This window comes from Bombina bombina, chromosome 6 (genome assembly GCF_027579735.1).
Source record: "Bombina bombina isolate aBomBom1 chromosome 6, aBomBom1.pri, whole genome shotgun sequence".
Lineage (NCBI taxonomy): Eukaryota > Metazoa > Chordata > Amphibia > Anura > Bombinatoridae > Bombina > Bombina bombina.
In genome coordinates, this window is record NC_069504.1 from 1,089,840,696 (window position 1) to 1,089,864,144 (window position 23,449).

General features: G+C 41.5%; 1 protein-coding gene across 1 annotated transcript in view; it reads right to left on the reverse strand.

Moving 5' to 3' along the window:
- The window catches only part of SMC1B (structural maintenance of chromosomes 1B), an 854,251-nt gene that overhangs the window by 285,623 nt on the left and 545,179 nt on the right, over positions 1-23,449 (reverse strand). Inside the window, exon 13 of the mRNA XM_053719693.1 lies at positions 3,884-4,038. Within this exon, the coding sequence (XP_053575668.1) occupies positions 3,884-4,038 (155 nt within the window). The remainder of the gene's footprint in view (positions 1-3,883; positions 4,039-23,449) is intronic.

Genomic DNA, 23,449 nt, shown 5'->3' on the forward strand with positions numbered 1-23,449 from the left:
GTCGTCTAGATAAGGTGCTACAGCGATGCCCCTCGGTCTTAGGACCGCTAGAAGGGACCCTAGCACCTTTGTGAAAATTCTGGGAGCGGTGGCTAAACCAAATGGAAGAGCCACAAACTGGTAATGTTTGTCCAGAAAGGCGAACCTCAGGAACTGATGATGAGATTTGTGGATTGGGATATGCAGATACGCATCCTTCAGATCCACGGTAGTCAAAAATTGACCCTGCTGGATTGTTGGTAAGATTGTCCGAATGGTTTCCATCTTGAAGGATGGAACTCTGAGGAACTTGTTTAATATCTTTAAATCCAGAATTGGCCTGAAAGTTCCCTCTTTTTTGGAAACCACAAACAGGCTTGAGTAAAACCCTAGACCTTGTTCCCCGGAGGGGACTGGGTTTATCACTCCCATCTTTGATAGGTCTCTTACACAATGTAAGAATGCCTGTTTCTTTATCTGGTCTGAAGATAAGCGAGACAGGTGGAACCTTCCCTTTGGAGGAAGTCCCTTGAATTCTAACAGGTATCCCTTGGAAACTATCTCTAGTGCCCAGGGATCCAGAACATCTCTTGCCCAAGCCTGAGCGAAGAGAGATAGTCTGCCCCCTACCAGATCCGGTCCCGGATCGGGGGCTACCCCTTCATGCTGTCTTGGTAGCAGCAGCAGGTTTCTTGGTTTGTTTACCCTTGTTCCAGCCTTGCATGGGCTTCCAAGTGGGTTTGGGCTGGGCCGCGTTACCTTCTTGTCTAGCGGCAGTGGAGTTATTAGCCGGTCCGTTCCTGAAATTGCGAAAGGAACGAAAAATAGACTTGTTCTTAGCCTTAAAAGGCCTATCCTGTGGGAGGGCATGGCCCTTACCCCCAGTGATGTCTGAAATAATTTCCTTCAATTCCGGCCCAAAAAGGGTCTTACCCTTGAAAGGAATATTCAGTAACTTAGTCTTGGACGACACGTCTGCCGACCAGGATTTTAGCCAAAGCGCCCTCCGCGCTACTATAGCAAAACCTGAGTTTTTTTCGCAGCCAATTTCGTTATTTGAAAGGCGGCATCCAATATAAAGGAATTAGCTAACTTTAATGCGTGAATTCTGTCCATGACTTCTTCATAGGAAGTCTCTTTCTGGAGCGACCTTTCTAGTTCTTCGAACCAAAAGGATGCCGCTGAAGTGACAGTAATAACACACGTAGCTGGTTGAAGGATGAACCCTTGCTGAACAAAAATCTTTTTAAGCAATCCTTCCAATTTTTTATCCATAGGATCTTTGAAAGCGCAGCTGTCCTCTATAGGAATAGTTGTGCGCTTCGCTAGTGTTGAAACAGCTCCCTCAACCTTCGGGACCGTTTGCCATGCGTCCCTTCTAGGGTCTACTATGGGAAACATTTTCTTAAATATAGGAGGTGGGGCAAAGGGTACACCTGGCTTCTCCCACTCCTTTTCCACTATGTTCGCTACCCTCTTAGGTATTGGAAAAGCGTCGTCGTGCACTGGGACCTCTAAAAATTTGTCCAATTTGCACAACTTCTCTGGTACTACCATGGAATCACAGTCATCCAGAGTAGCTAATACCTCCTTAAGCAAAGCGCGGAGATGTTCTAGCTTAAACTTAAATGCCACTAGATCAGGTTCTGCCTGTTGAGAAATTTTTCCTGAGTCTGAAATTTCACCCTCAGACAGCCCTTCCCTCACAGCCAATTCCGATTGATGTGAGGGTAAAATAGATAAGGCATCGTCAGCGTCTGATTGTTCATCCTTTTTATCTGTATTTAAAACTGAACAATCACGCTTTCTCTGAAAAACTGGCAGTTTGGATAAAAGATTTGCTATAGAATTATCCACTACTGCTGATAATTGTTGCATAGAAATAAGCACTGGCGCGCTAGGTGTCGCCTGCGCGGGCAAAGCTGGTGTAGACACAGAAGGAGAGGACGTAGAGCTATCCCCACTACCTTCATTAGATAAATCATCTTGGGCAACATTATGAAAAATAACAGAGCTGTCCTGATTTTGTTTGGACGCTATGGCGCAATTATCACAAACACTCGAAGGGGGAACCACATTTGTCTCTATACACACAGAACATAGGTTATCTGATGGAACAGACATGTTAAACAGATTTAGGCAGGCAAACAATGCAATAAAAACGATTTTAAACAAAAACGTTACTGTCTCTTTAAATAATAAAATGACACATTTATTTCTGAATGTTCAAAAAACTATGAAGGCAATATCCGATTTTTCTGAAATTTGGACCCCAGTGTCTTAATGCTTAGAAAGTATTGCACAGCAAATATGGAGACTCTAGCTCATAAAACAAGCAAACCGGAGCTAATTGTTGGTTTTAACCGTTTTTACACACCACAATCCCAGCTACAGCCTTGCTGCAGCTTTTTACCTTCCTTAGGGGTCACCATTCACAGAAAAAAGCCTTTTGGAGTCACTTTCTGAACCACATGACCCTCTCACATGAATCTGCATGCACTGCCTTGAAATTCAACTGCACAGCTGAAGTGCCAAAATGAGGCTTCCTCCCTCAGCACACTAGAGTGAAGGGGCCTTCCTGACTAGATTTAGGTGTCTAAAACAAGCCAGATCAATAAAAAACGTTCCCAAGTGTATGTGAGCTTATAAAATATTTCAAATGGTATAATATTGTAATAAAAACCAATCGATTTAGCCCCTAACAGTGTCTACCAGCATAGAAAACAAAAAGGGGAAGCCTGCTATCTTTTTTGCTGAGGTGAAAGAAAAATGGCTTACCGTTTCCCCTGAGGGGAAAAATGACTGTCATCTAGCATTAGCCTGTGTTGTTAGAAGGAGACTAGTCATACCTGAAGCAGATGAGTCTGCAAACTGTTACCCCCAACTGAAGTTCTCTTGTTTCAACAGTCCTGCGTGGTAACAGTAATGGATTTTAGTTACTTGTGCTAAAATCATAGCCCTCTTAAACAGAAATCTTCATCACTTTTCTGTTATAGAGTAAATAGTACAAGCCAGCACTATTTTAAAATAACAAACTCTTGATAGAAGAATAAAAAACTACAACTAACACCACAAACTCCTCACCATCCCCGTGGTAGATGCTACTTGTTCAGAGCGGCAAGGAGAATGACTGGGGGGCGGAGCCAGAGGGGGAGCTATATGGACAGCTCTTGCTGTGTGCTCTCCTTGCCTTTCCCTGTGGGGGAGAACATTTCCCACAAGTAATGGACGACGACGTGGACCGGACACACCAATGTTGGAGAAAAGATAAAAATTAGTCAGTAATAAAGATAGTTATTGTTTGTATTGTTTTCTGATTGGTCTGTTTTTGATACATAGTTTTAGTCCTGTTTCTTTGTTGCTGTTTTGAATCCAGTAAGGAAATTATTTAAAATATTCAGCTCCTATCTTTAATAAAAGAGAGATTGTTTAGGCACCAAGGTTATTATAATCTCAATGATATAACTAGAATATACAAAGTCAGATTTATTAAACAAGTTCTATTTTAAGTTCCCTAATACCATATACATATTCTGTAAAAGTTTAAAATTGTGTAAACCCTGAGGAGATTTACACAAGTTCATAACTAGGTAGAACTTAGTAGTAGATATTTACAGGAAGCTCTGATAACACTTCCATATACAGAGCTTCCAGGCATGAGTAAAGATGATAAATAACCATAAGCTATACCTAGGATATCAGAACTTCTACTAGATAGGTTCTTTCCCATGATATGTAATAAATTACCAGACAGGAGAATTAATAATGTTCGTGCTCTTTCTAAAATAATATAAAGATAAAACATGAGCCACACTTCATTATATAAATAATTCTGCAATATCATATCCTTTCTATAACATCACTATATATCCCTACATTAGTTAACAAATGTAAACACGCAAACCTGAGCACTGGCATTTCTGCAGAGGTTCTTGTAGATATGATCGATAGCTATAGAAACATGCTCAAAACATTGGCTAAAAAGCTCATATCTCTTCTGTTTCACTTGTTCAAATTCTTGTCTACACAGCCTTGCCTTCCTTCTGTTGGCCTCAAAAGCTATAAAACAAAACAAAACAAAACTAACATTAATGTTTAAGAGTAAAATATGCTAACAACTTCCAGTTCAACACAAAAGTTTAAATATATAACAGGACAGATAGTATTTGATATAATATAAATAGGAATTAGGCATAAGCTTTAAATTACTTTAAGGGAAAGTTCTCACTACATATTAAAACCAGAAGGGGGTTGTTAAAATACATATATTTTTTTGTTATAATTGAGTACATTTTCGAAAATTTAATATATTTATTCAAAATATGCTTCAGTTACAAATCCAGAGTATTTACTAAATATGTTTACTGAGGGTACAAACTTGCTTGATATAGGAAATTAAGGCTGTGACACACTGAGAGCGGCGCGCTCAGTGTGTCCTGCCTTTTCATCTCTGTGCGCTCAGCCGTGACAGGTTGCTGAGTGCTCAGAGTTGAAATATTTGAACTTCAGAAGCGATGCAAAGCGGCGTGAAGCAGCGGCTTCACCTCGTGCCGCATCGCTTGCAGTGTGTCAGCCTTTAAACACACATCCAATATGACTGCACATTTTAGGGGGGCAGGTATTTTTTACAAAGCATGTATAAGAGTCAAAATAAGAGCAGAGTGAGGGGACATCCCTTTCAAGAGAAATAAAATAATGCTACACTGACAGTGCAATTCCCACTCAGAGTGACATCAGCGTTTCTACTCAAACACACTTGCAACAGAAGCATCTGACAGAAGCACTTTTAATCCTTACTGCACTGAGACTATAGTAGATATATCAAGCAAATGCATATAGAGAGTAAACTACTGGTTAATGTAATCAGCTGGTAATGTTTATAAATTACATAAAAAATCTGTGTCGTGAAGACATATTAGCATCAGGAAACCACACGCCCTGCCTGTACAAGGTCGTGAGTGACCCGCTATGGCAGTCACAGGCTCAGAGCAAATGCTGTCCGCCTGCCTGGTGGGCATATAATGCGGGCACAGAGCAGGGTCAAAGCTCGGCTAACACTGTATAACATGGTAAATAGAAAAACTTGGGACTTACTGTTATACAGCAACCAGTGTGCGCCTCTGAGGGCTGCCATGTTTATGTAAAGTGGAAGCATTCCCATAGTTAGTGTGCTGCTGCTGTCGGATGAAAAGGGCTCCTTCCCCTACTGCTTGTTTTAGTGGCCAAGTGCAGGCATTGGGCTATAACTTGAGCACAACATGCATATGGGCTGGACATGAGGTTGGCATTGTATAAGGTACCACCCACTGTGTGTAACTGGTATAGATAGACACGCTATGCTGGGAACACCTACTGTGTGTGACTGCTATATACACACTATAATGGGAACACCCACACCATGATTGATATGTACCCAATTTGCTGAGTGGTTGCTGATATCATTTGTGAACTGTTCCCATTGAGTGACTGGTTTACAAAGTTTTTTGAGAACGTTTACAGTTCTGGGCTGGTGTCATAGCTAACCTAGGTGAAGGCGCATTGCGTGTAAGAGATTTATTCTATACAGTCTCCCTGTAAGAGTCTGGTTTGCACACATTGTGCAGGGAACAGTTTCTGTGTGTTGCTTGTAAAAGGTCAGCATCATTCCACTGAGAAAGTGATACACACACAATATGCTGTGTGAATACCCACTTAGTGTGACTGGTATCATAACTAGGGTTACCACATTTCCAGAAATATGACACACTTATTTATACAATAACAAAATTATTTTTTTGAGGGGGCAAAGCATTCCATTTAGGCGGGCATTGCCCGTCAATGCCCCATCCCCTTGGAGCCGACCATGCTGCACACATTTGTTTCTTGTGATTGGCTAACTAGATGTGTTCATCTAGCTGCCAGTAGTGCAATACTGTTCCTTCAGCAAAGGATAACAAGATAATGAAGCAAATTTAATAATAGAAGTAAATTGGAAAGATGTTTAAAATGGTATGTTCTATCCAAATCATGAATTATTATTTTATTTTTTTTTGGGGGGGGGGGGGGGGGGTTCGGTTCTGTCCCTTTAATTACAGGTATTAATTCACATGTAAGAACAAAAGGTAAACTGAATATACAGTCATTTTTATATCTTGGCTATTACCCTTAAGCAATACTGACAAGAAACTAACTTTGCTACAAATGGAGGATCGACAGAAGCAGACTCTTCTATTCTTAGAGATTAAACACATACAGGATAAAATAGGTGGGAGTATTGTTTAGGAATATTGGCCAAGATAAAACAAATTGCTGTATATTTGATTTAATTTCAATTTATCTTGGCTCAAAAACAAATGTACAAAACACTAAAAAAGGCAAGGACAAATAATGAGAGACTAAATATGTTTAGACTAAACTGTTGCAGAAAGTTTTATTCACAAAAATCACCCTCTTCCATCTTATAATATGTAAAAAAGCGGATGTTTTCAAGGCTGCTGCTTGTTACATCTTAGAGGAAGCAACATCCAACTCAGCTGCCAAAGACTATCTAGTAAATTGAGCCATGAGATCTTGAACTTGAATGACACAACCTGAATTAGTATCATTTTGGAGCATTTCCCTACCAAGTTCCCTGAGAATTAATGAAGATCCTATTAGAAAGTCTGACAATACAGATACCTCACTGGGGATTGAGGGTACACAAAAGTTTGTCCTTCATAAATTGCTGGCCTTTAATGAAAGCTGGAAGGACAATATCCTGGCAAAATGTAAGAAGCAGTACAAATTACTACTTTTCTTTATGAAACAAATAACAAGAAAGACAAAACTTGCACAGCTCAGGCGGCCAGAGCCGCCAGGCCTTGAAAATGGTCAAACTTTAATCTAGCTCCTGAGTATCAGCTCCCGTCCGGTGGAAAGACTTCATGTAAGCCCTGGTTTCCTGTACTTCAAGCTTCGACTGGGCTTTTGTGTCACGCCGTGAATAAAAGGATCCCCTTCTACCACACAGACTGGAGTACATGGCACCACAAGCGATCTATTAGTATTGAAGCAGGCTTCAGAGCTACAGAACCTACACTTTTAATAGGCAGTCGGCCCTTTTCCATGAATAACCTTGCATGAAGACCTACAGGCATTATTGGAAGATGCAGAAAGGTGAGCTCTGACTACCTATAATGTGAAGGCCTACAACTAATCTAGGGCACGGCTCCAGAAGTTAGTGCTAAATAAGGTACTTCTGTACATAATAACTTTGCTGTTAGGGATGCTTGAAGACTCTAATATATAAATATGACTGCACATTCCTGCTTGTTAGGCCCCCTGCTTTGTTGCATATTCAACAACTGTAAATGTTTCTTGTCTACTGAGCTTAGTAAACCTGCACCTTAACAGCAAACTGATGGCGGGCTGAAATGTTTGCTTATATTGCTTCTATGCTTTCTGGGACTATACCTGGCCACACAACTACACAATTTCTGTTTGGGCTGTGCCTTTCACATGAGAGCCTGCAGCAGTCCTCCATTTATTGTATATCATACGTGATGTACTGCATTGTCTACCTGCTCATACTGATTAACCTTCATAGGCAGCACTGCTATGTAGGTAGTTTCTAAATTTTAAAAATGAATATTTGGAGAACTGAGGTAATTTCTGTTACTCATAGGCTGTGGTTTGCTGGATTTTATGCCCTATATACCACAACATTGCGAGCTTACAACTCCACATTCTAAGTTCCCAATCCAGCATTCTACAAACTTGAAGCACTGCTGTCACTCCTTATAGCCGACATATTGACATTCATTAAAATGGCATCTAGGCACCCAGGGAAGAACAACAAATACCCTAAACTACTGACCACTCCTTTAGTTGCTCTCCTCTGTGACCAGTGCTATGACTGAAGGGGAGGAAAGTCCTTTAGTCGTAAGCCCGAATGCATCCCTAACTAAAAGCTAACTGAGTCTTAAACCATCTAAGGCTGATTTTGAGTAATTTCTTACCCAAATAAGGCAGATGATCAAAAATAGGCTATTTGAAATGAGAAAAGGTGTCTCGGACTTAGGCAATTGGGTTGAAGAAGAAGGCCATGAATAACTTACATCAGACAACAATGCCCTCTCAAGTCAGATCACAGGGTGAATTAATTCCTCTCTTACAAAATCTGAGGCCCTCATCAATCAAGGTCGATAGCAAAAATCTAAGGATACAGTATGTACCAAAACAGTTACTCCTCAACATTTATCATGTTACCTACAAAAGCTTTTTTCTAAGCTATTGGGAGACTCCAATACTTCCATTATACCATGCCCATAGAGAACTGTGTCTTCTTCCAAGATAATCGGCTCCTCTGAGGGATACCATAGTAAGGTTTTAAAACTTCAAAGATAAAGAGAAAGTCTTGTTTGCATATTGGAAAACCCACCTGATAACTATAGAAGACCATACTAATCAGATGTACGCAGAATTAAGTTCTTACACTCTTGAAGTGCAAAGAGGTATATTATCTGACGCTTTATCTTAAACAGTTGGGAATCCCCTACTAGTGGGGCTTTCCTTTTTGCATTAGAGTCCAGAAGTATAACCAACACATTATCTATAGGTCTTGAACAGTTTTGCAAGAAGTTAGACATTGCTCAGCCATCCTTTTCTCCTTATTCAGACCAAGACTCATAGCCAACGGTAATACCTTACCACCAAAGCCCATATAGGGTGAAAGAGCACCAGGAACAGCACTCAGGCACCCAAGGTAAATGGCAAAGCTCTAACCCCTACTTCTCTAGAAGTTACTTGAACAAGCAAAATCTTATTCTGACACACCAGTCTGAGTGAACATCTCTATATGCAGCTATGTTTTGAAGCAGAAGCACCTGCCTCTATAACCCTGATGATGCATTTAACAAGGCTGGTATACGTTTCTGAAAAAAACTAAAGAATTTGGGAGTTATAAAAGTCCAATTTTATTGTAATGACTGTTACACAGGAGTAAAAGCATATATAAAATAATACTATGAAAGACACACTAGCCGGCGGGTCTAAATTTCCCCTTTTTGAAAACACTATAATTGACTCCAAAACTCCTTTTATTCTATGCAATTGAGTGCCAATTTATGTTTGCATTCATTGTACTAGTCACCTTACATCCTACTACTTGCAGAAGTTTCTTTTCAATGCCACTCCATCCTACCTGTGTAGCACACAAAGTAGATATATTATTCATGTCATCAAAGTGATAAAACTTTGAGAAAGTGCGTAAAGAAGACAGAGTTGCTGCCTTGCAAATCTGATCAATAGAAGCCTTATGAGGAAAAGCCCAAGAAGTGGCAAACTCTCTAGTAGACTGAACAGTAGTGTGCTCAGGGGGAGCTTTCCTAACAAATATGCCTTAGGAATTAAGGCTTTAAGCCAGGCAGCTAAAGTAACAGCCGTAGATTTCTGACCTCTGCAGGGGCCAGAAAAGTGAACAAAAAAAGAAAAAGAAAGTCTGAAATCTTTTGTGGCTTCCACATAATATTTGAAAGCTCTCACAACATTCAGATTGTGAAGAAGATGTTGTTAAGAGCTGGACAAAAAGAAGGAAAAAGAAAATTTATGCTTACCTGATAAATGTATTTCTTTTTTGACACGATGAGTCCACGGATCATCTTAATTACTAATGGGATATTCACTTCATGGTCAGCAGGAGGAGGCAAAGAGCACCACAGCAGAGCTGTTAAATAGCTCCTCCCTTCCCTCCCACTCCAGTCATTCGACCTAAGTTAGGAAGAGAAAGGAAAAGCCAAGGTGTCTGAAGTTTACAATAACCCACAACCTGTCTTAAAAGAACAGGGCGGGCTGTGGACTCATCGTGTCAAAAAAGAAATACATTTATCAGGTAAGCATAAATTTTCTTTTCTTTTTTTTTTTTTTTAATTTTTCTTTATTGAGGTTCTGGATAAGGCATACATAAGATATGAAGAACGGAACACAATAATACACAATGAATCTTAATAACAACATCATACATTTCTAGCAAAAGCATAGTATTTAAAAGAATGCCTAATATTCTACAGGCTCCCTAAATGACAAAAGAGGCCACTCATGGACCTCAGCTATAAACTCCAAACCGTAGATAGGGGGCTATTTCTAGTGGAGAGACCACATTTGGATCTCTAAATGAGAACCTCTTTTTTTTTTTGTCATCAATTTGATAAAGTGTTATATAAGCGTTAAAGTAAAGACCTCGTGGCAGACTATATGGGGTATGACAGAGCTTAGAATGAAGACATATGGTTAATAAAGTAATTTTTATATACATACACATGACTGATTATCCCCCATTAAGATGTAAAGAATAACAATAATAAAGGGAGCTCTTTCCATAAAAAACAGCCCGCCCAGGTACCTCTTATTAACAAAAAAAAATTTTAAGCAATAGTTGGAGGAGCCGAGGGGGGCAATATAAGACTAGGAGTATATGAATTATATTGGAGTCCCATCACATAAAGTGAAAGAAAATGCATTATCTTAAGATTTTGGGCAAGAGTAGATCATTTGGTGATGATTTGAGAGTCAGCTAGTTATGAGGCTTCAGCCAGTTGGAGAATAGAAATTAAGAATGCTGGAAACTTGGGAGGCAAAGTTAGCATGGTCATACAAATATAACTTATACATAGAACATGTTGAGTGCGGTGAACCTAAATAGCAACATGAAGAATGAAAGTGTCCCCTTATTTAGCTTATATCCGGGAAAATCTGCATTACTTCCCCTCCTCAACCCATTCACCCCATCTATGCAGCAAATTAGCATCATCAGTGAAGTGTCAGACCTATGGACTATGGGGCACTCATGTTCCAGTTGTCTTAGAGCTGTAGATTAGGGTGAGCACAAACTCTACTAAGAGTACGTTATATTTTAGTGCAGACTGAAGAGGTTACCCAGGTATAGTATTAAACAGTTAAATATAAGGTGGTCTCCGGGCTTCACTCAGCATCAGGACGCACCGCCCGGCGGCAGGCGGTGCCCCCCCAATACCAAGAAAGAAGACCCACAGAACATTGTCTAGGATTACATTACAGTAAAATACCTATATCAACATTGCTTTATGCTAAAACTATGGCCATACAAAAAGTTAACTAGATGGCAAAGTATAATTCTAATGTGAGCACTCCATGTAAAACATAAGATATATACAAACTCACAGCTGTGTATTTCTACCCACCTTCGTATAGTGGGACACATATTGAAGTTTGGGCTGCTTCTTGATGAGGGGCAGAAGTGTGTAATCACTTTAAAGAAAGGGCACTCTCATATAGAGATATTATACTGGCAGAAGAACAAATGCATATGTTTTATCTAAATGTTTATACTAGCATAGGTCATGAACAGAGGGGATCTTAACCAAGTCATAAATATATTTAGCACATTTTCACGAGCCTAATGAATTATAGGAGATGGGATCTTCTAAACTAATATCCATCGCTAAGTTCAGTAGTAGAGCATATAGGTGAATACAAACAGGCTAATGTTTAAGCATAAACAACTATAAAAGTTTCAACAATTAATGATCAAAATAGTCCTGGCTGTAAATAAGGTACAGTACAACCAACAAGAATTTCAACTCTTCGCCATATATAAGGCACAATTGCCGTCATTAAGCTACAATTAGAATCTATAGTGAACAGCTATAGAAAGGGTGAATTGTGTTCAATGAGTAAGTCCCCATATTAGATTGCCACAAGATCGGTTGACATCTACATCATACCCACTGTGGTCATATATTTACGGCAAGAAACTTATCAGCCCACTCCCTTTCTGATGGGCCCGGCAGAGGCCGTGGAGAAAGCATAATCCATTTGTTGTTGTTGTGTACCCGATGCGGATTGCTGCAATTTCAATACAGACAACTGAAATGCTATACCTGGCAAATGTCCACGTTCAGTCAACCCTCGGTTAACTGGCATAGTGAGAAGTTGCGGCTTTGAGGAAGTCAACTCATTCAGGCCGCAGGTAAAGAACAGTGCAGAGAGCGAGTGAAGCCACATATGTGTGGCAGAAGTATCTCTCTGATCCCACTTGTCCGAAACTGAATCAGGCGACGAAGTGCCCAGCCTCTTCAGGACCGACCTCTGGTGCGTGACTCGGCACTGACCATCCATGGGGCAGGAGCCACAGCTTCGGTATCCAAGAGCTCAACAGCTCCAGCACAACGGTCGGTAAGTGTCGTAATAGGAACTTGGGGCTCTGCGAAGATATATACCTCTGGTATATCCTCCTCATTTGGTGAGAGCGTTAAGCCCGTTCGGGTGGCTGTCTGAGTGAAAGCCAGACTTCTCCCTGGAATACTCATTACTCCATCTACATACGGGTTGCTCTCCGGTGCGGCTAGAAAGATAGGATTTGCTGTGGGAGTGTGATCTGGGGCACGGAGTGCTTCTGAGAAGACCTCCCGATAGTGTAGAAGCATACGGCTTATTTCTTGTAGCAAGCAGGAAGGCTCCATAGTAGCTAGATCTGCGTTAGGGGACAATCAGCTTGTAGGTTTAGAAATGTGTTTCTGTAAAGCACATTGAGTGCTGCGTAACGACAAAGGGCGTCCTGCCGGGGGGTTTAGAGTAGACCAAGAATGGAAAATGGCTCCAGGTGCCGATGCCAGCAGTTATCCTTACATAATAATATTCAGTAGGTGCAGAGTTTAATTCACACTTCAGTTCCAGTAAAATATTAGATGGATCGATGAGCTAGGATGTGAATTTCTGTGATTTTCAAGAAAAGTCTGCATCAGCATACAGCTATGCGACTGAACATGGCCGCTGCCCGGAAGTTCCCCCTTCTTTTTTTTTTTTTTTTAAGTCACAATGAGTCCACGGATCATCTTATTTACTAATGGGATTCAATACTCAAGCTAGAGTACACAGATGATACGGGAGGGATAATACAGGGAACCTAAATGGAAGGCACCACTGCATGAAGAACCTTTCTCCCAAAAGCGGCCTCAGCCGAGGTAACAGTGTCAAATTTGTAGAACTTTGAAAAAGTATGAAGCAGCCTTACAAATCTGTTCCACAGAAGCTTCGTTTTTGAACGCCCATGAGGAAGCCCTCGTGGAATGAGCCGTAACTCTCTCGGGAGGCTGCTGTCCAGCAGTCTCATATGCATAACGTATGATACTCTTCAGCCAAAAAGAAAGAGAAGTAGCCATAGCTTTCTGTCCCTTACGTTTTCCTGAGAAAATCACAAAGAAGAAGACTAACAAGAGTCCTTAGTCGCCTGTAAGTAAAACTTCAAAGCACGGACCACGTCCAAATTGTGCAGAAGTCTTTCCTTCTGAGAAGAAGGATTAGGACACAAGGAAGGAACCACAATCTCCTGATTAGTGTTCCGATCAGAAACAACCTTAGGAAGAAATCCTAGTTTAGTACGTAAAACTACCTTACTGCAATGCCGAGAGCTCTGACACTCTCCGAGCAGAAGAAATAGCAACAAGAAATAAAACTTTCCAAGATAACAACTTAGTATCTAAGGAATGCATAGGCTCAAACGGAGTCCCTTGAAGAACTTTGAGAACTAAATTAAGACTCCATGGAGGAGTAACTGGTTTGAACACAGGCCTGATCCTGACCAAGGCCTGACAAAAAGATTGTACATCTGGGACATCCGCCAGACGTTTGTGTAACAAAAAAGATAAGGTCGAGATTTGACCCTTTAGGGAGCTCGTCGATAAACCGTTCTTCAAACCCTCTTGGAGAAAAGACAAAATTCTAGGAATCCTGACTTTACTCCATGAGTAGCCCTTGGATTCACACCAATAGAGATATTTACGCCAAATCTTATGGTAAATCCTTCTACTTACAGGCTTACGAGCCTGAATCATGGTCTCTATGACCGAATCAGAAAATCCCCGCTTGGATAAAATTAAGCGTTCAATCTCCAAGCAGTCAGCTTCAGAGAAACTAGATTTGGGTGAAGGAAGGGCCCCTGAATCAGAAGGTCCTTCCTTAACAAGAAGGCATAGATGTCATTTCCACCAGATCCACATACCAAATCCTGCTGTGCCAGGGTGGTGCTATGAGGATCACCGAAGCCCTCTCCTGTATGATTAGAGCAATTACCCGAGGAAGAAAAGCAAATGGAGGAAATAGGTATGCTAGACTGAAGGTCCAAGGCACCGCCAGAGCATCTATCAGGTTCGCCTGGGGGTCCCTGGACCTCGACCCATATCTCGGTAGCTTGGCATTCTGATGGGATGCCATGAGATCCAATTCCGGCTGACCCCACTTGAGAATCACATTGGAGAACACTTCCGGGTGGAGTTCCCACTCCCCCGGATGAAAGGTCTGCCTGCTCAGAAAATCCGCCTCCCAGTTGTACACCCCTGGGATATTGATCGCCGATAGACAACAAGAGTGGGCCTCCGCCCACTGGATTATTTTGGTTACCTCTGTCATCGCTAAGGAACTCCTTGTTCCTCCCTGATGATTGATGTAAGCCACTGAAGTTATGTTGTCCGACTGGAACCTGTTAAACCGTAGTGAGGCTAGCTGGGGCCAGGCAAGAAGAGCATTGAAGATTGCTCTCAGTTCTAGAATGTTTATAGGAAGAACAGACTCTGACTGAGTCCAAACTCCCTGAGCCTTTAGGGAGCCCCATACTGCTCCCCACCCCAGAAGGCTGACGTCTGTTGTCACAATCACCCAAGACGGTCTGCGAAAGCAGGTTCCCTGGGAGAGATGATCCAGAGACAACCACCATTGAAGAGAGTCCCTTGTCTCCTGCTCTAGAGTTATTCGATGAGACAAGTCTGCATAATCTCCGTTCCATTGCCTGAGCATGCTTAACTGCAGAGGCCTGAGATGGAAGTGAGCAAACGGGATGATGTCCATTGCTGCAACCATCAGCCCGATTAACTTCATACACTGAGCCACTGACGGCCGTGGAGTGGACTGAAGGACTAGAAGTATCGATAATCTTTAAACAAATAGTACTCTAATGGCCAAAGGCGTCACTACAGTACTTGTAAGAGGCGCCTGGGAACGGGTAAGACACACTTGCAATATGATATATAGATAATAAGCTGATAAGACTTATAAATATAAATAAAGGTATAAGGGTATACAGACTAATAGTCCAATAGATGGTATATGATGATGAGGCAGTCCTTTGTTACAGTGCTGGGTAATCCCAGATGATGTATATCCAAAGCAGCAGGCCGCTCCTCTAGGGTGTCGTGCCGCGACACAGGTCCAGGGAATCTAAACAAATCAGAGTAGAGGGCGCCACATAGTGCAGATTATAGAGTAATTAAGATACAGATACAGGAATGGCAGAAGAATCCTACTCACAAAATGTAAAGCACAGATGTGCAATACCAGCAGTCCGGAAACCGCACGTCGTCCGGTAGACCAATAGATAGAAGGGGAATTCTCGTCTCACCAGGGAGAGACCAGAGAAACCACAGGAGGTCTGTACAGCGATGGTTAGTCCCACAGGTCCAGAAGCCTGAATGGAGAGTCCACAGCTCCGAATGGGTGGGTAAATCCCAAAATAAGGAAAATAATAGGTCGGCAGCAAAAAGAGGGTTGGAGAAACTTTTAAAAAGTTTATTAAAATGATAAAAACAACAACAGCAACGCGTTTCTCAGTGTTACACACTGTTTCATCAGGCTATATACAAACACACTCTAAACTGCCATATTTATACCATAACAAACCAATCAGGCTGCAGGAGAAATTGCACACCCCTGACAGGTAGTGCCAAAATACACATAGTAGGGGTGAGAGGTTAATATAAATATACAATAATATATCAATACAATACATAAATTATATATACAGTTCGTAGACACTATGCCTTTTCCAATGTCAACAAATCCCTAATTTATAGGTGTGGGAGAATATTTAGAAATTACAGTCAAATGTTAAGACTAGATTAAGTGAACCTATAACATACTGATAATGGTACATTCCTTTTGTCAATGAAAAATTAACAAACATTGGTAATAAAAGTAAGTTAACCCTACTTAGTTAAAATTGATTTAATAATATTAATGTTTGGGATATTGACTCCTAATCAGGTAGTTTAAAAAAGGAGAAAACCGATTATATTAAAAGTTTATTCAGATTCATAGATATTTAGTACAAACATCCTAATGTGATGTCAGATGATTAGGGGGCGTGTATAAACACATAAAGTGTATAATGTATCAAATGTGTAAGAGATCGAGCCTCCAGAGAACCAGCACATGCCATTAGAGTAGATGGTTAAACTTTAAAATAATACTTGTACGTGAAATATTAATAAAAAACCACTATAGCGAGTCCTAACGATACGTATAGAGGACCTTGGTTGTCATAAAAACAGGGGACGTACAAATCTAAATAAGCATGGAGTGATGTCATTGTTTATAGGAGTGGTTAGTCACAAGAGAACAACAAAACACTACCTATGGTGTCAGATCACTGCGAGCGCAACAAAGATGACTGCTAAATCACCCATTTATCCATTATAGGATACGGTGCACAAATTACCACACCACATTAACCATAATAGCCAATAAACTGTTAAAAAGACCAAAGATAGCGATCTTGAATATTATATGGCCAGAGAGGTGGGAGGGTGCGTGAACCAACACGCTAAATGTACCATACAGCGCTCTTTGTACATCAATAGACAGATTATTATTTGCCATAGTGTAAATATATGTAGGGAGCGGAGTGAATGGCAGTTTGCATATCAAAAATCCTTAACAATTCTTAACACAGGGTGGGTAGTGTCCATAGGAAATGGGGGTGTGTGTGTATCCACCAATGGACATGCAATGTAAGCAGTAGTGTTCGGAACGGCAGCCAATAGTTGCCGTTCCTGATCGTGCTGGGGAATATGATGATAAACGAAAATCATAGGGCATATATTGGAATCTATATGAAGATAGTGATTTATAATAACACAAATCGCCTATTAGGTAATAGACCACAACTAGGTAAGACCAATGCCATTAGAGTGAAAAAACATAATTTATGCTTACCTGATAAATTCCTTTCTTCTGTAGTGTGATCAGTCCACGGGTCATCATTACTTCTGGGATATTACTCCTCCCCAACAGGAAGTGCAAGAGGATTCACCCAGCAGAGCTGCATATAGCTCCTCCCCTCTACGTCACTCCCAGTCATTCGACCAAGGACCAACGAGAAAGGAAAAGCCAAGGGTGAAGTGGTGACTGGAGTATAAATTAAAAAATATTTACCTGCCTTAAAAACAGGGCGGGCCGTGGACTGATCACACTACAGAAGAAAGGAATTTATCAGTTAAGCATAAATTATGTTTTCTTCTGTTAAGTGTGATCAGTCCACGGGTCATCATTACTTCTGGGATACCAATACCAAAGCAAAAGTACACGGATGACGGGAGGGATAGGCAGGCTCTTTATACAGAAGGAACCACTGCCTGAAGAACCTTTCTCCCAAAAATAGCCTCCGATGAAGCAAAAGTGTCAAATTTGTAAAATTTGGAAAAAGTATGAAGCGAAGACCAAGTTGCAGCCTTGCAAATCTGTTCAACAGAGGCCTCATTCTTGAAGGCCCAAGTGGAAGCCACAGCTCTAGTAGAATGAGCTGTAATTCTTTCAGGAGGCTGCTGTCCAGCAGTCTCATAAGCTAAACGAATTATGCTACGAAGCCAAAAAGAAAGAGAGGTAGCGGAAGCTTTTTGACCTCTCCTCTGCCCAGAGTAAATGACAAACAGAGAAGACGTTTGTCGAAATTCCTTAGTTGCCTGTAAGTAAAATTTTAGAGCACGGACTACATCCAGGTTGTGCAGTAGACGTTCCTTCTTTGAAGAAGGATTTGGGCATAAAGAAGGAACAACAATCTCTTGATTGATATTCCTGTTAGTAACTACCTTAGGTAAGAACCCAGGTTTAGTACGCAGGACTACCTTATCCGAATGAAAAATCAAATAAGGAGAATCACAATGTAAGGCTGATAATTCAGAGACTCTTCGAGCCGAGGAAATAGCCATTAAAAATAGAACTTTCCAAGATAACAACTTTATATCAATGGAATGAAGGGGTTCAAACGGAACGCCCTGTAAAACATTAAGAACAAGGTTTAAACTCCATGGTGGAGCAACAGTTTTAAACACAGGCTTAATCCTGGCCAAAGCCTGACAAAAAGCCTGGACGTCAGGAACTTCTGACAGACGTTTGTGTAACAGAATGGACAGAGTTGAGATCTGTCCCTTTAATGAACTAGCAGATAAACCCTTTTCTAAACCTTCTTGTAGAAAAGACAATATCCTAGGAATCCTAACCTTACTCCAAGAGTAACCTTTGGATTCACACCAATATAGGTATTTACGCCATATCTTATGGTAAATCTTTCTGGTAACAGGTTTCCTAGCCTGTATTAAGGTATCAATAACTGACTCAGAAAACCCACGTCTTGATAAAATCAAGCGTTCAATTTCCAAGCAGTCAGCTTCAGAGAAGTTAGATTTTGATGTTTGAAGGGACCCTGTATCAGAAGGTCCTGTTTCAGAGGTAGAGACCAAGGTGGACAGGATGACATGTCCACCAGGTCTGCATACCAAGTCCTGCGTGGCCACGCAGGTGCTATTAGAATCACTGATGCTCTCTCTTGTTTGATTCTGGCAATCAATCGAGGAAGTAACGGGAAGGGTGGAAACACGTAAGCCATCCTGAAGTCCCAAGGTGCTGTCAGAGCATCTATCAGGACTGCTCCTGGATCCCTGGATCTGGACCCGTAACGAGGAAGCTTGGCGTTCTGTCGAGACGCCATGAGATCTATCTCTGGTTTGCCCCAACGTCGAAGTATTTGGGCAAAGACCTCCGGATGAAGTTCCCACTCCCCCGGATGAAAAGTCTGACGACTTAAGAAATCCGCCTCCCAGTTCTCCACTCCCGGGATGTGGATTGCTGACAGGTGGCAAGAGTGAGACTCTGCCCAGCGAATTATCTTTGATACTTCCATCATAGCTAGGGAGCTTCTTGTCCCTCCCTGATGGTTGATGTAAGCTACAGTCGTGATGTTGTCCGACTGAAACCTGATGAACCCCCGAGTTGTCAACTGGGGCCAAGCCAGGAGGGCATTGAGAACTGCTCTCAATTCCAGAATGTTTATTGGCAGGAGACTCTCCTCCTGACTCCATTGTCCCTGAGCCTTCAGAGAATTCCAGACGGCACCCCAACCTAGAAGGCTGGCGTCTGTTGTTACAATTGTCCAGTCTGGTCTGCTGAATGGCATCCCCCTGGACAGATGTGGCCGAGAAAGCCACCATAGAAGAGAATTTCTGGTCTCTTGATCCAGATTCAGAGAAGGGGATAAGTCTGAGTAATCCCCATTCCACTGACTTAGCATGCACAGTTGCAGTGGTCTGAGGTGTAAGCGTGCAAAGGGTACTATGTCCATTGCCGCTACCATTAAGCCGATTACCTCCATGCATTGAGCCACTGACGGGTGTTGAATGGAATGAAGGGTGCGGCAAGCACTTTGAAGTCTTGTTAGCCTGTCCTCTGTCAGGTAAATCTTCATTTCTACAGAATCTATAAGAGTCCCCAGGAAGGGAACTCTTGTGAGTGGAACGAGTGAACTTTTCTTTTCGTTCACCTTCCATCCATGTGACCTTAGAAATGCCAGCACTAACTCTGTATGAGACTTGGCAGTTTGAAAGCTTGAAGCTTGTATCAGAATGTCGTCTAGGTATGGAGCTACCGAGATTCCCCGCGGTCTTAGTACCGCCAGAAGAGCACCCAGAACCTTTGTGAAGATTCTTGGAGCTGTAGCCAATCCGAATGGAAGAGCCACAAACTGGTAATGCCTGTCTAGGAAGGCAAACCTTAGGTACCGATAATGATCTTTGTGAATCAGTATGTGAAGGTAAGCATCTTTTAAATCTACAGTGGTCATGTACTGACCCTCTTGGATCATAGGTAATATTGTCCGAATAGTCTCCATCTTGAACGATGGAACTCTTAGGAATTTGTTTAGGATCTTTAAGTCCAGGATTGGTCTGAAAGTTCCCTCTTTTTTGGGAACCACAAACAGATTTGAGTAAAACCCCTGTCCCTGTTCCGATCATGGAACTGGATGGATTACTCCCATTAACAAGAGCTCTTGTACGCAGCGTAGAAACGCCTCTTTCTTTGTCTGGATTGTTGACAATCTTGACAGATGAAATCTCTCTCTTGGAGGAGAGTATTTGAAGTCCAGAAGGTATCCCTGAGATATTATCTCTAGCGCCCAGGGATCCTGAACATCTCTTGCCCAAGCCTGGGCGAAGAGAGAAAGTCTGCCCCCCACTAGATCCGATCCCGGATCGGGGGCCCTCAATTCATGCTGTTTTAGGGGCAGCAGCAGGTTTCCTAGTCTGCTTGCCCTTGTTCCAGGACTGGTTAGGTTTCCAGCCTTGTCTGTAGCGAGCAACAGCTCCTTCCTGTTTTGGTGCAGAGGAAGTTGATGCTGCTCCTGCTTTGAAATTACGAAAGGAACGAAAATTAGACTGTCTAGTCTTGGCTTTGGCTTTGTCCTGAGGCAGGGCATGGCCTTTACCTCCTGTAATGTCAGCGATAATCTCTTTCAACCCGGGCCCGAATAAGGTCTGCCCTTTGAAAGGTATATTAAGCAATTTAGACTTAGAAGTAACATCAGCTGACCAGGATTTTAGCCACAGCGCCCTGCGTGCCTGAATGGCGAATCCTGAATTCTTCGCCGTAAGTTTAGTAAGATGTACTACGGCCTCCGAAATGAATGAATTAGCTAGTTTAAGGACTCTAAGCCTGTCCGTAATGTCGTCCAGAGTAGCTGAACCAATGTTCTCTTCCAGAGACTCAATCCAGAATGCCGCTGCAGCCGTGATCGGCGCAATGCATGCAAGGGGTTGCAATATAAAACCTTGTTGAACAAACATTTTCTTAAGGTAACCCTCTAATTTTTTATCCATTGGATCTGAAAAAGCACAGCTATCCTCCACCGGGATAGTGGTACGCTTAGCTAAGGTAGAAACTGCTCCCTCCACCTTAGGGACCGTTTGCCATAAGTCCCTTGTGGTGGCGTCTATTGGAAACATTTTTCTAAATATCGGAGGGGGTGAGAACGGCACACCGGGTCTATCCCACTCCTTAGTAACAATTTCAGTAAGTCTCTTAGGTATAGGAAAAACCTCAGTACTCGTCGGTACCGCAAAATATTTATCCAACCTACACATTTTCTCTGGTATTGCAACTGTGTTACAATCATTCAGAGCCGCTAACACCTCCCCTAGTAATACACGGAGGTTTTCCAGTTTAAATTTAAAATTTGAAATATCTGAATCCAGTCTGTTTGGATCAGAACCGTCACCCACAGAATGAAGCTCTCCGTCCTCATGTTCTGCCACCTGTGACGCAGTGTCTGACATGGCCCTAATATTATCAGCGCACTCTGTTCTCACCCCAGAGTGATCACGCTTACCTCTTAGCTCTGGTAATTTAGCCAAAACCTCAGTCATAACAGTAGCCATATCCTGTAATGTGATTTGTAATGGCCGCCCAGATGTACTCGGCGCTACAATATCACGCACCTCCCTCTGAGCGGGAGATGTAGGTACTGACACGTGAGGCGAGTTAGTCGGCATAACTCTCCCCTCGTTGTTTGGTGAAATTTGTTCAATTTGTACAGATTGACTTTTATTTAAAGTAGCATCAATACAGTTAGTACATAAATTTCTATTGGGCTCCACTTTGGCATTGCAACAAATGACACAGGTATCATCCTCTGAATCAGACATGTTTAACACACTAGCAAATAAACTTGTAACTTGGAAATACAATTCAATTAGAATAATATTAAAACGTACTGTGCCTTTAAGAAGCACAGAAGATCTATGACAGTTGAAAATTAATAAATTGAAACAGTTATAGCCTCAATCCTTGTAAATAACACAACTTTAGCAAAGGTTTAATCCCATTAGCAAAGATAACAAATTCTGAAAGCAGGAAACAAATTACAGAATAAACGTTTTTTATCTCAGTCAAACTATAATTCTCACAGCTCTGCTGAGAGAAATTACCTCCCTCAAAATAAGTTTTGAAGACCCCTGAGCTCTGTAGAGATGAACCGGATCATGCAGGGAATACAATGAGTTGCTGACTGAAATATTTGATGCGTAGTAAAAGCGCCAAAAAACGGCCCCTCCCCCTCACACACAGCAGTGAGGGAGAACAGAAACTGTCAGAAAACAGATTAAGCAACTGCCAAGTGGAAAAATAGTGCCCAAACATTTATTCACTCAGTACCTCAGTAAATGAAAACGATTTTACATTCCAGCAAAAACGTTAAACATAATCTCTAGTTATTAAACAGCTTTATGTATTTCTTACAGTGTAATTCTAGTGAAGTACCATTCCCCAGAATACTGAAGTGTAAAGTATACATACATGACATTATATCGGTATGGCAGGATCTTCTCATCAATTCCATTGTCAGAAAATAAAAACTGCTACATACCTCTATGCAGATTCATCTGCCCGCTGTCCCCTGATCTGAAGTTTACCTCTCCTCAGATGGCCGAGAAACAGCAATATGATCTTAACTACTCCGGCTAAAATCATAACAAAAACTCTGGTAGATTCTTCTTCAAACTCTGCCAGAGAGATAATAACACACTCCGGTGCTATTTTAAAATAACAAACTTTTGATTGAAGATATAAAACTAAGTATAATCACCATAGTCCTCTCACACATCCTATCTAGTCGTTGGGTGCAAGAGAATGACTGGGAGTGACGTAGAGGGGAGGAGCTATATGCAGCTCTGCTGGGTGAATCCTCTTGCACTTCCTGTTGGGGAGGAGTAATATCCCAGAAGTAATGATGACCCGTGGACTGATCACACTTAACAGAAGAAATTAGAATTTAAAGGGAGATATGACATATAAATAACTTTACACCGTAGTGCAGTGGTAGCTAGTGATATAAAAACAGTTGGTAACCTGTCTATAGGAAAAATGGGAACAAGAGGTGCAATCAAAAAATGAGGACGGGCTCCAAAGGTTACGGGTATATTACAATACTAGGTGATGAGGGACAGTGATCAGGATTGATAAATTGAACTGCTGTGCAAAGATATAGGAGGTGGAAAGGACAACACGATAAATGGAGGATAAATCACTACAATATCATGAACCTGGATATTACAAATGGTAGGGGGGGTATAAGAGGAATGTGGGTCCATGGGAGTGGGAAGTAACTAAGTGGTAAACTTAAATGGTGACAAGTATTAACATTATAATAGAGATATATTATGAAGAGCCATAATAGAAAATATACAATAGGACCCAAAAATAGTAAATTCGTGTACCTAAACAATGTTGTGATAAGAGGTGACATCAGATAGGGAAATGTAATAGCATAGGCACGAAGAAAGTGTGCTAGAAAAATAAGACCATTAGGTAATGTGGAATATCAATTCAAGGTGGGTAAAAGAACTAAGGATTTTTAATTTCCTGACTTTCCTGATTTCTGTCA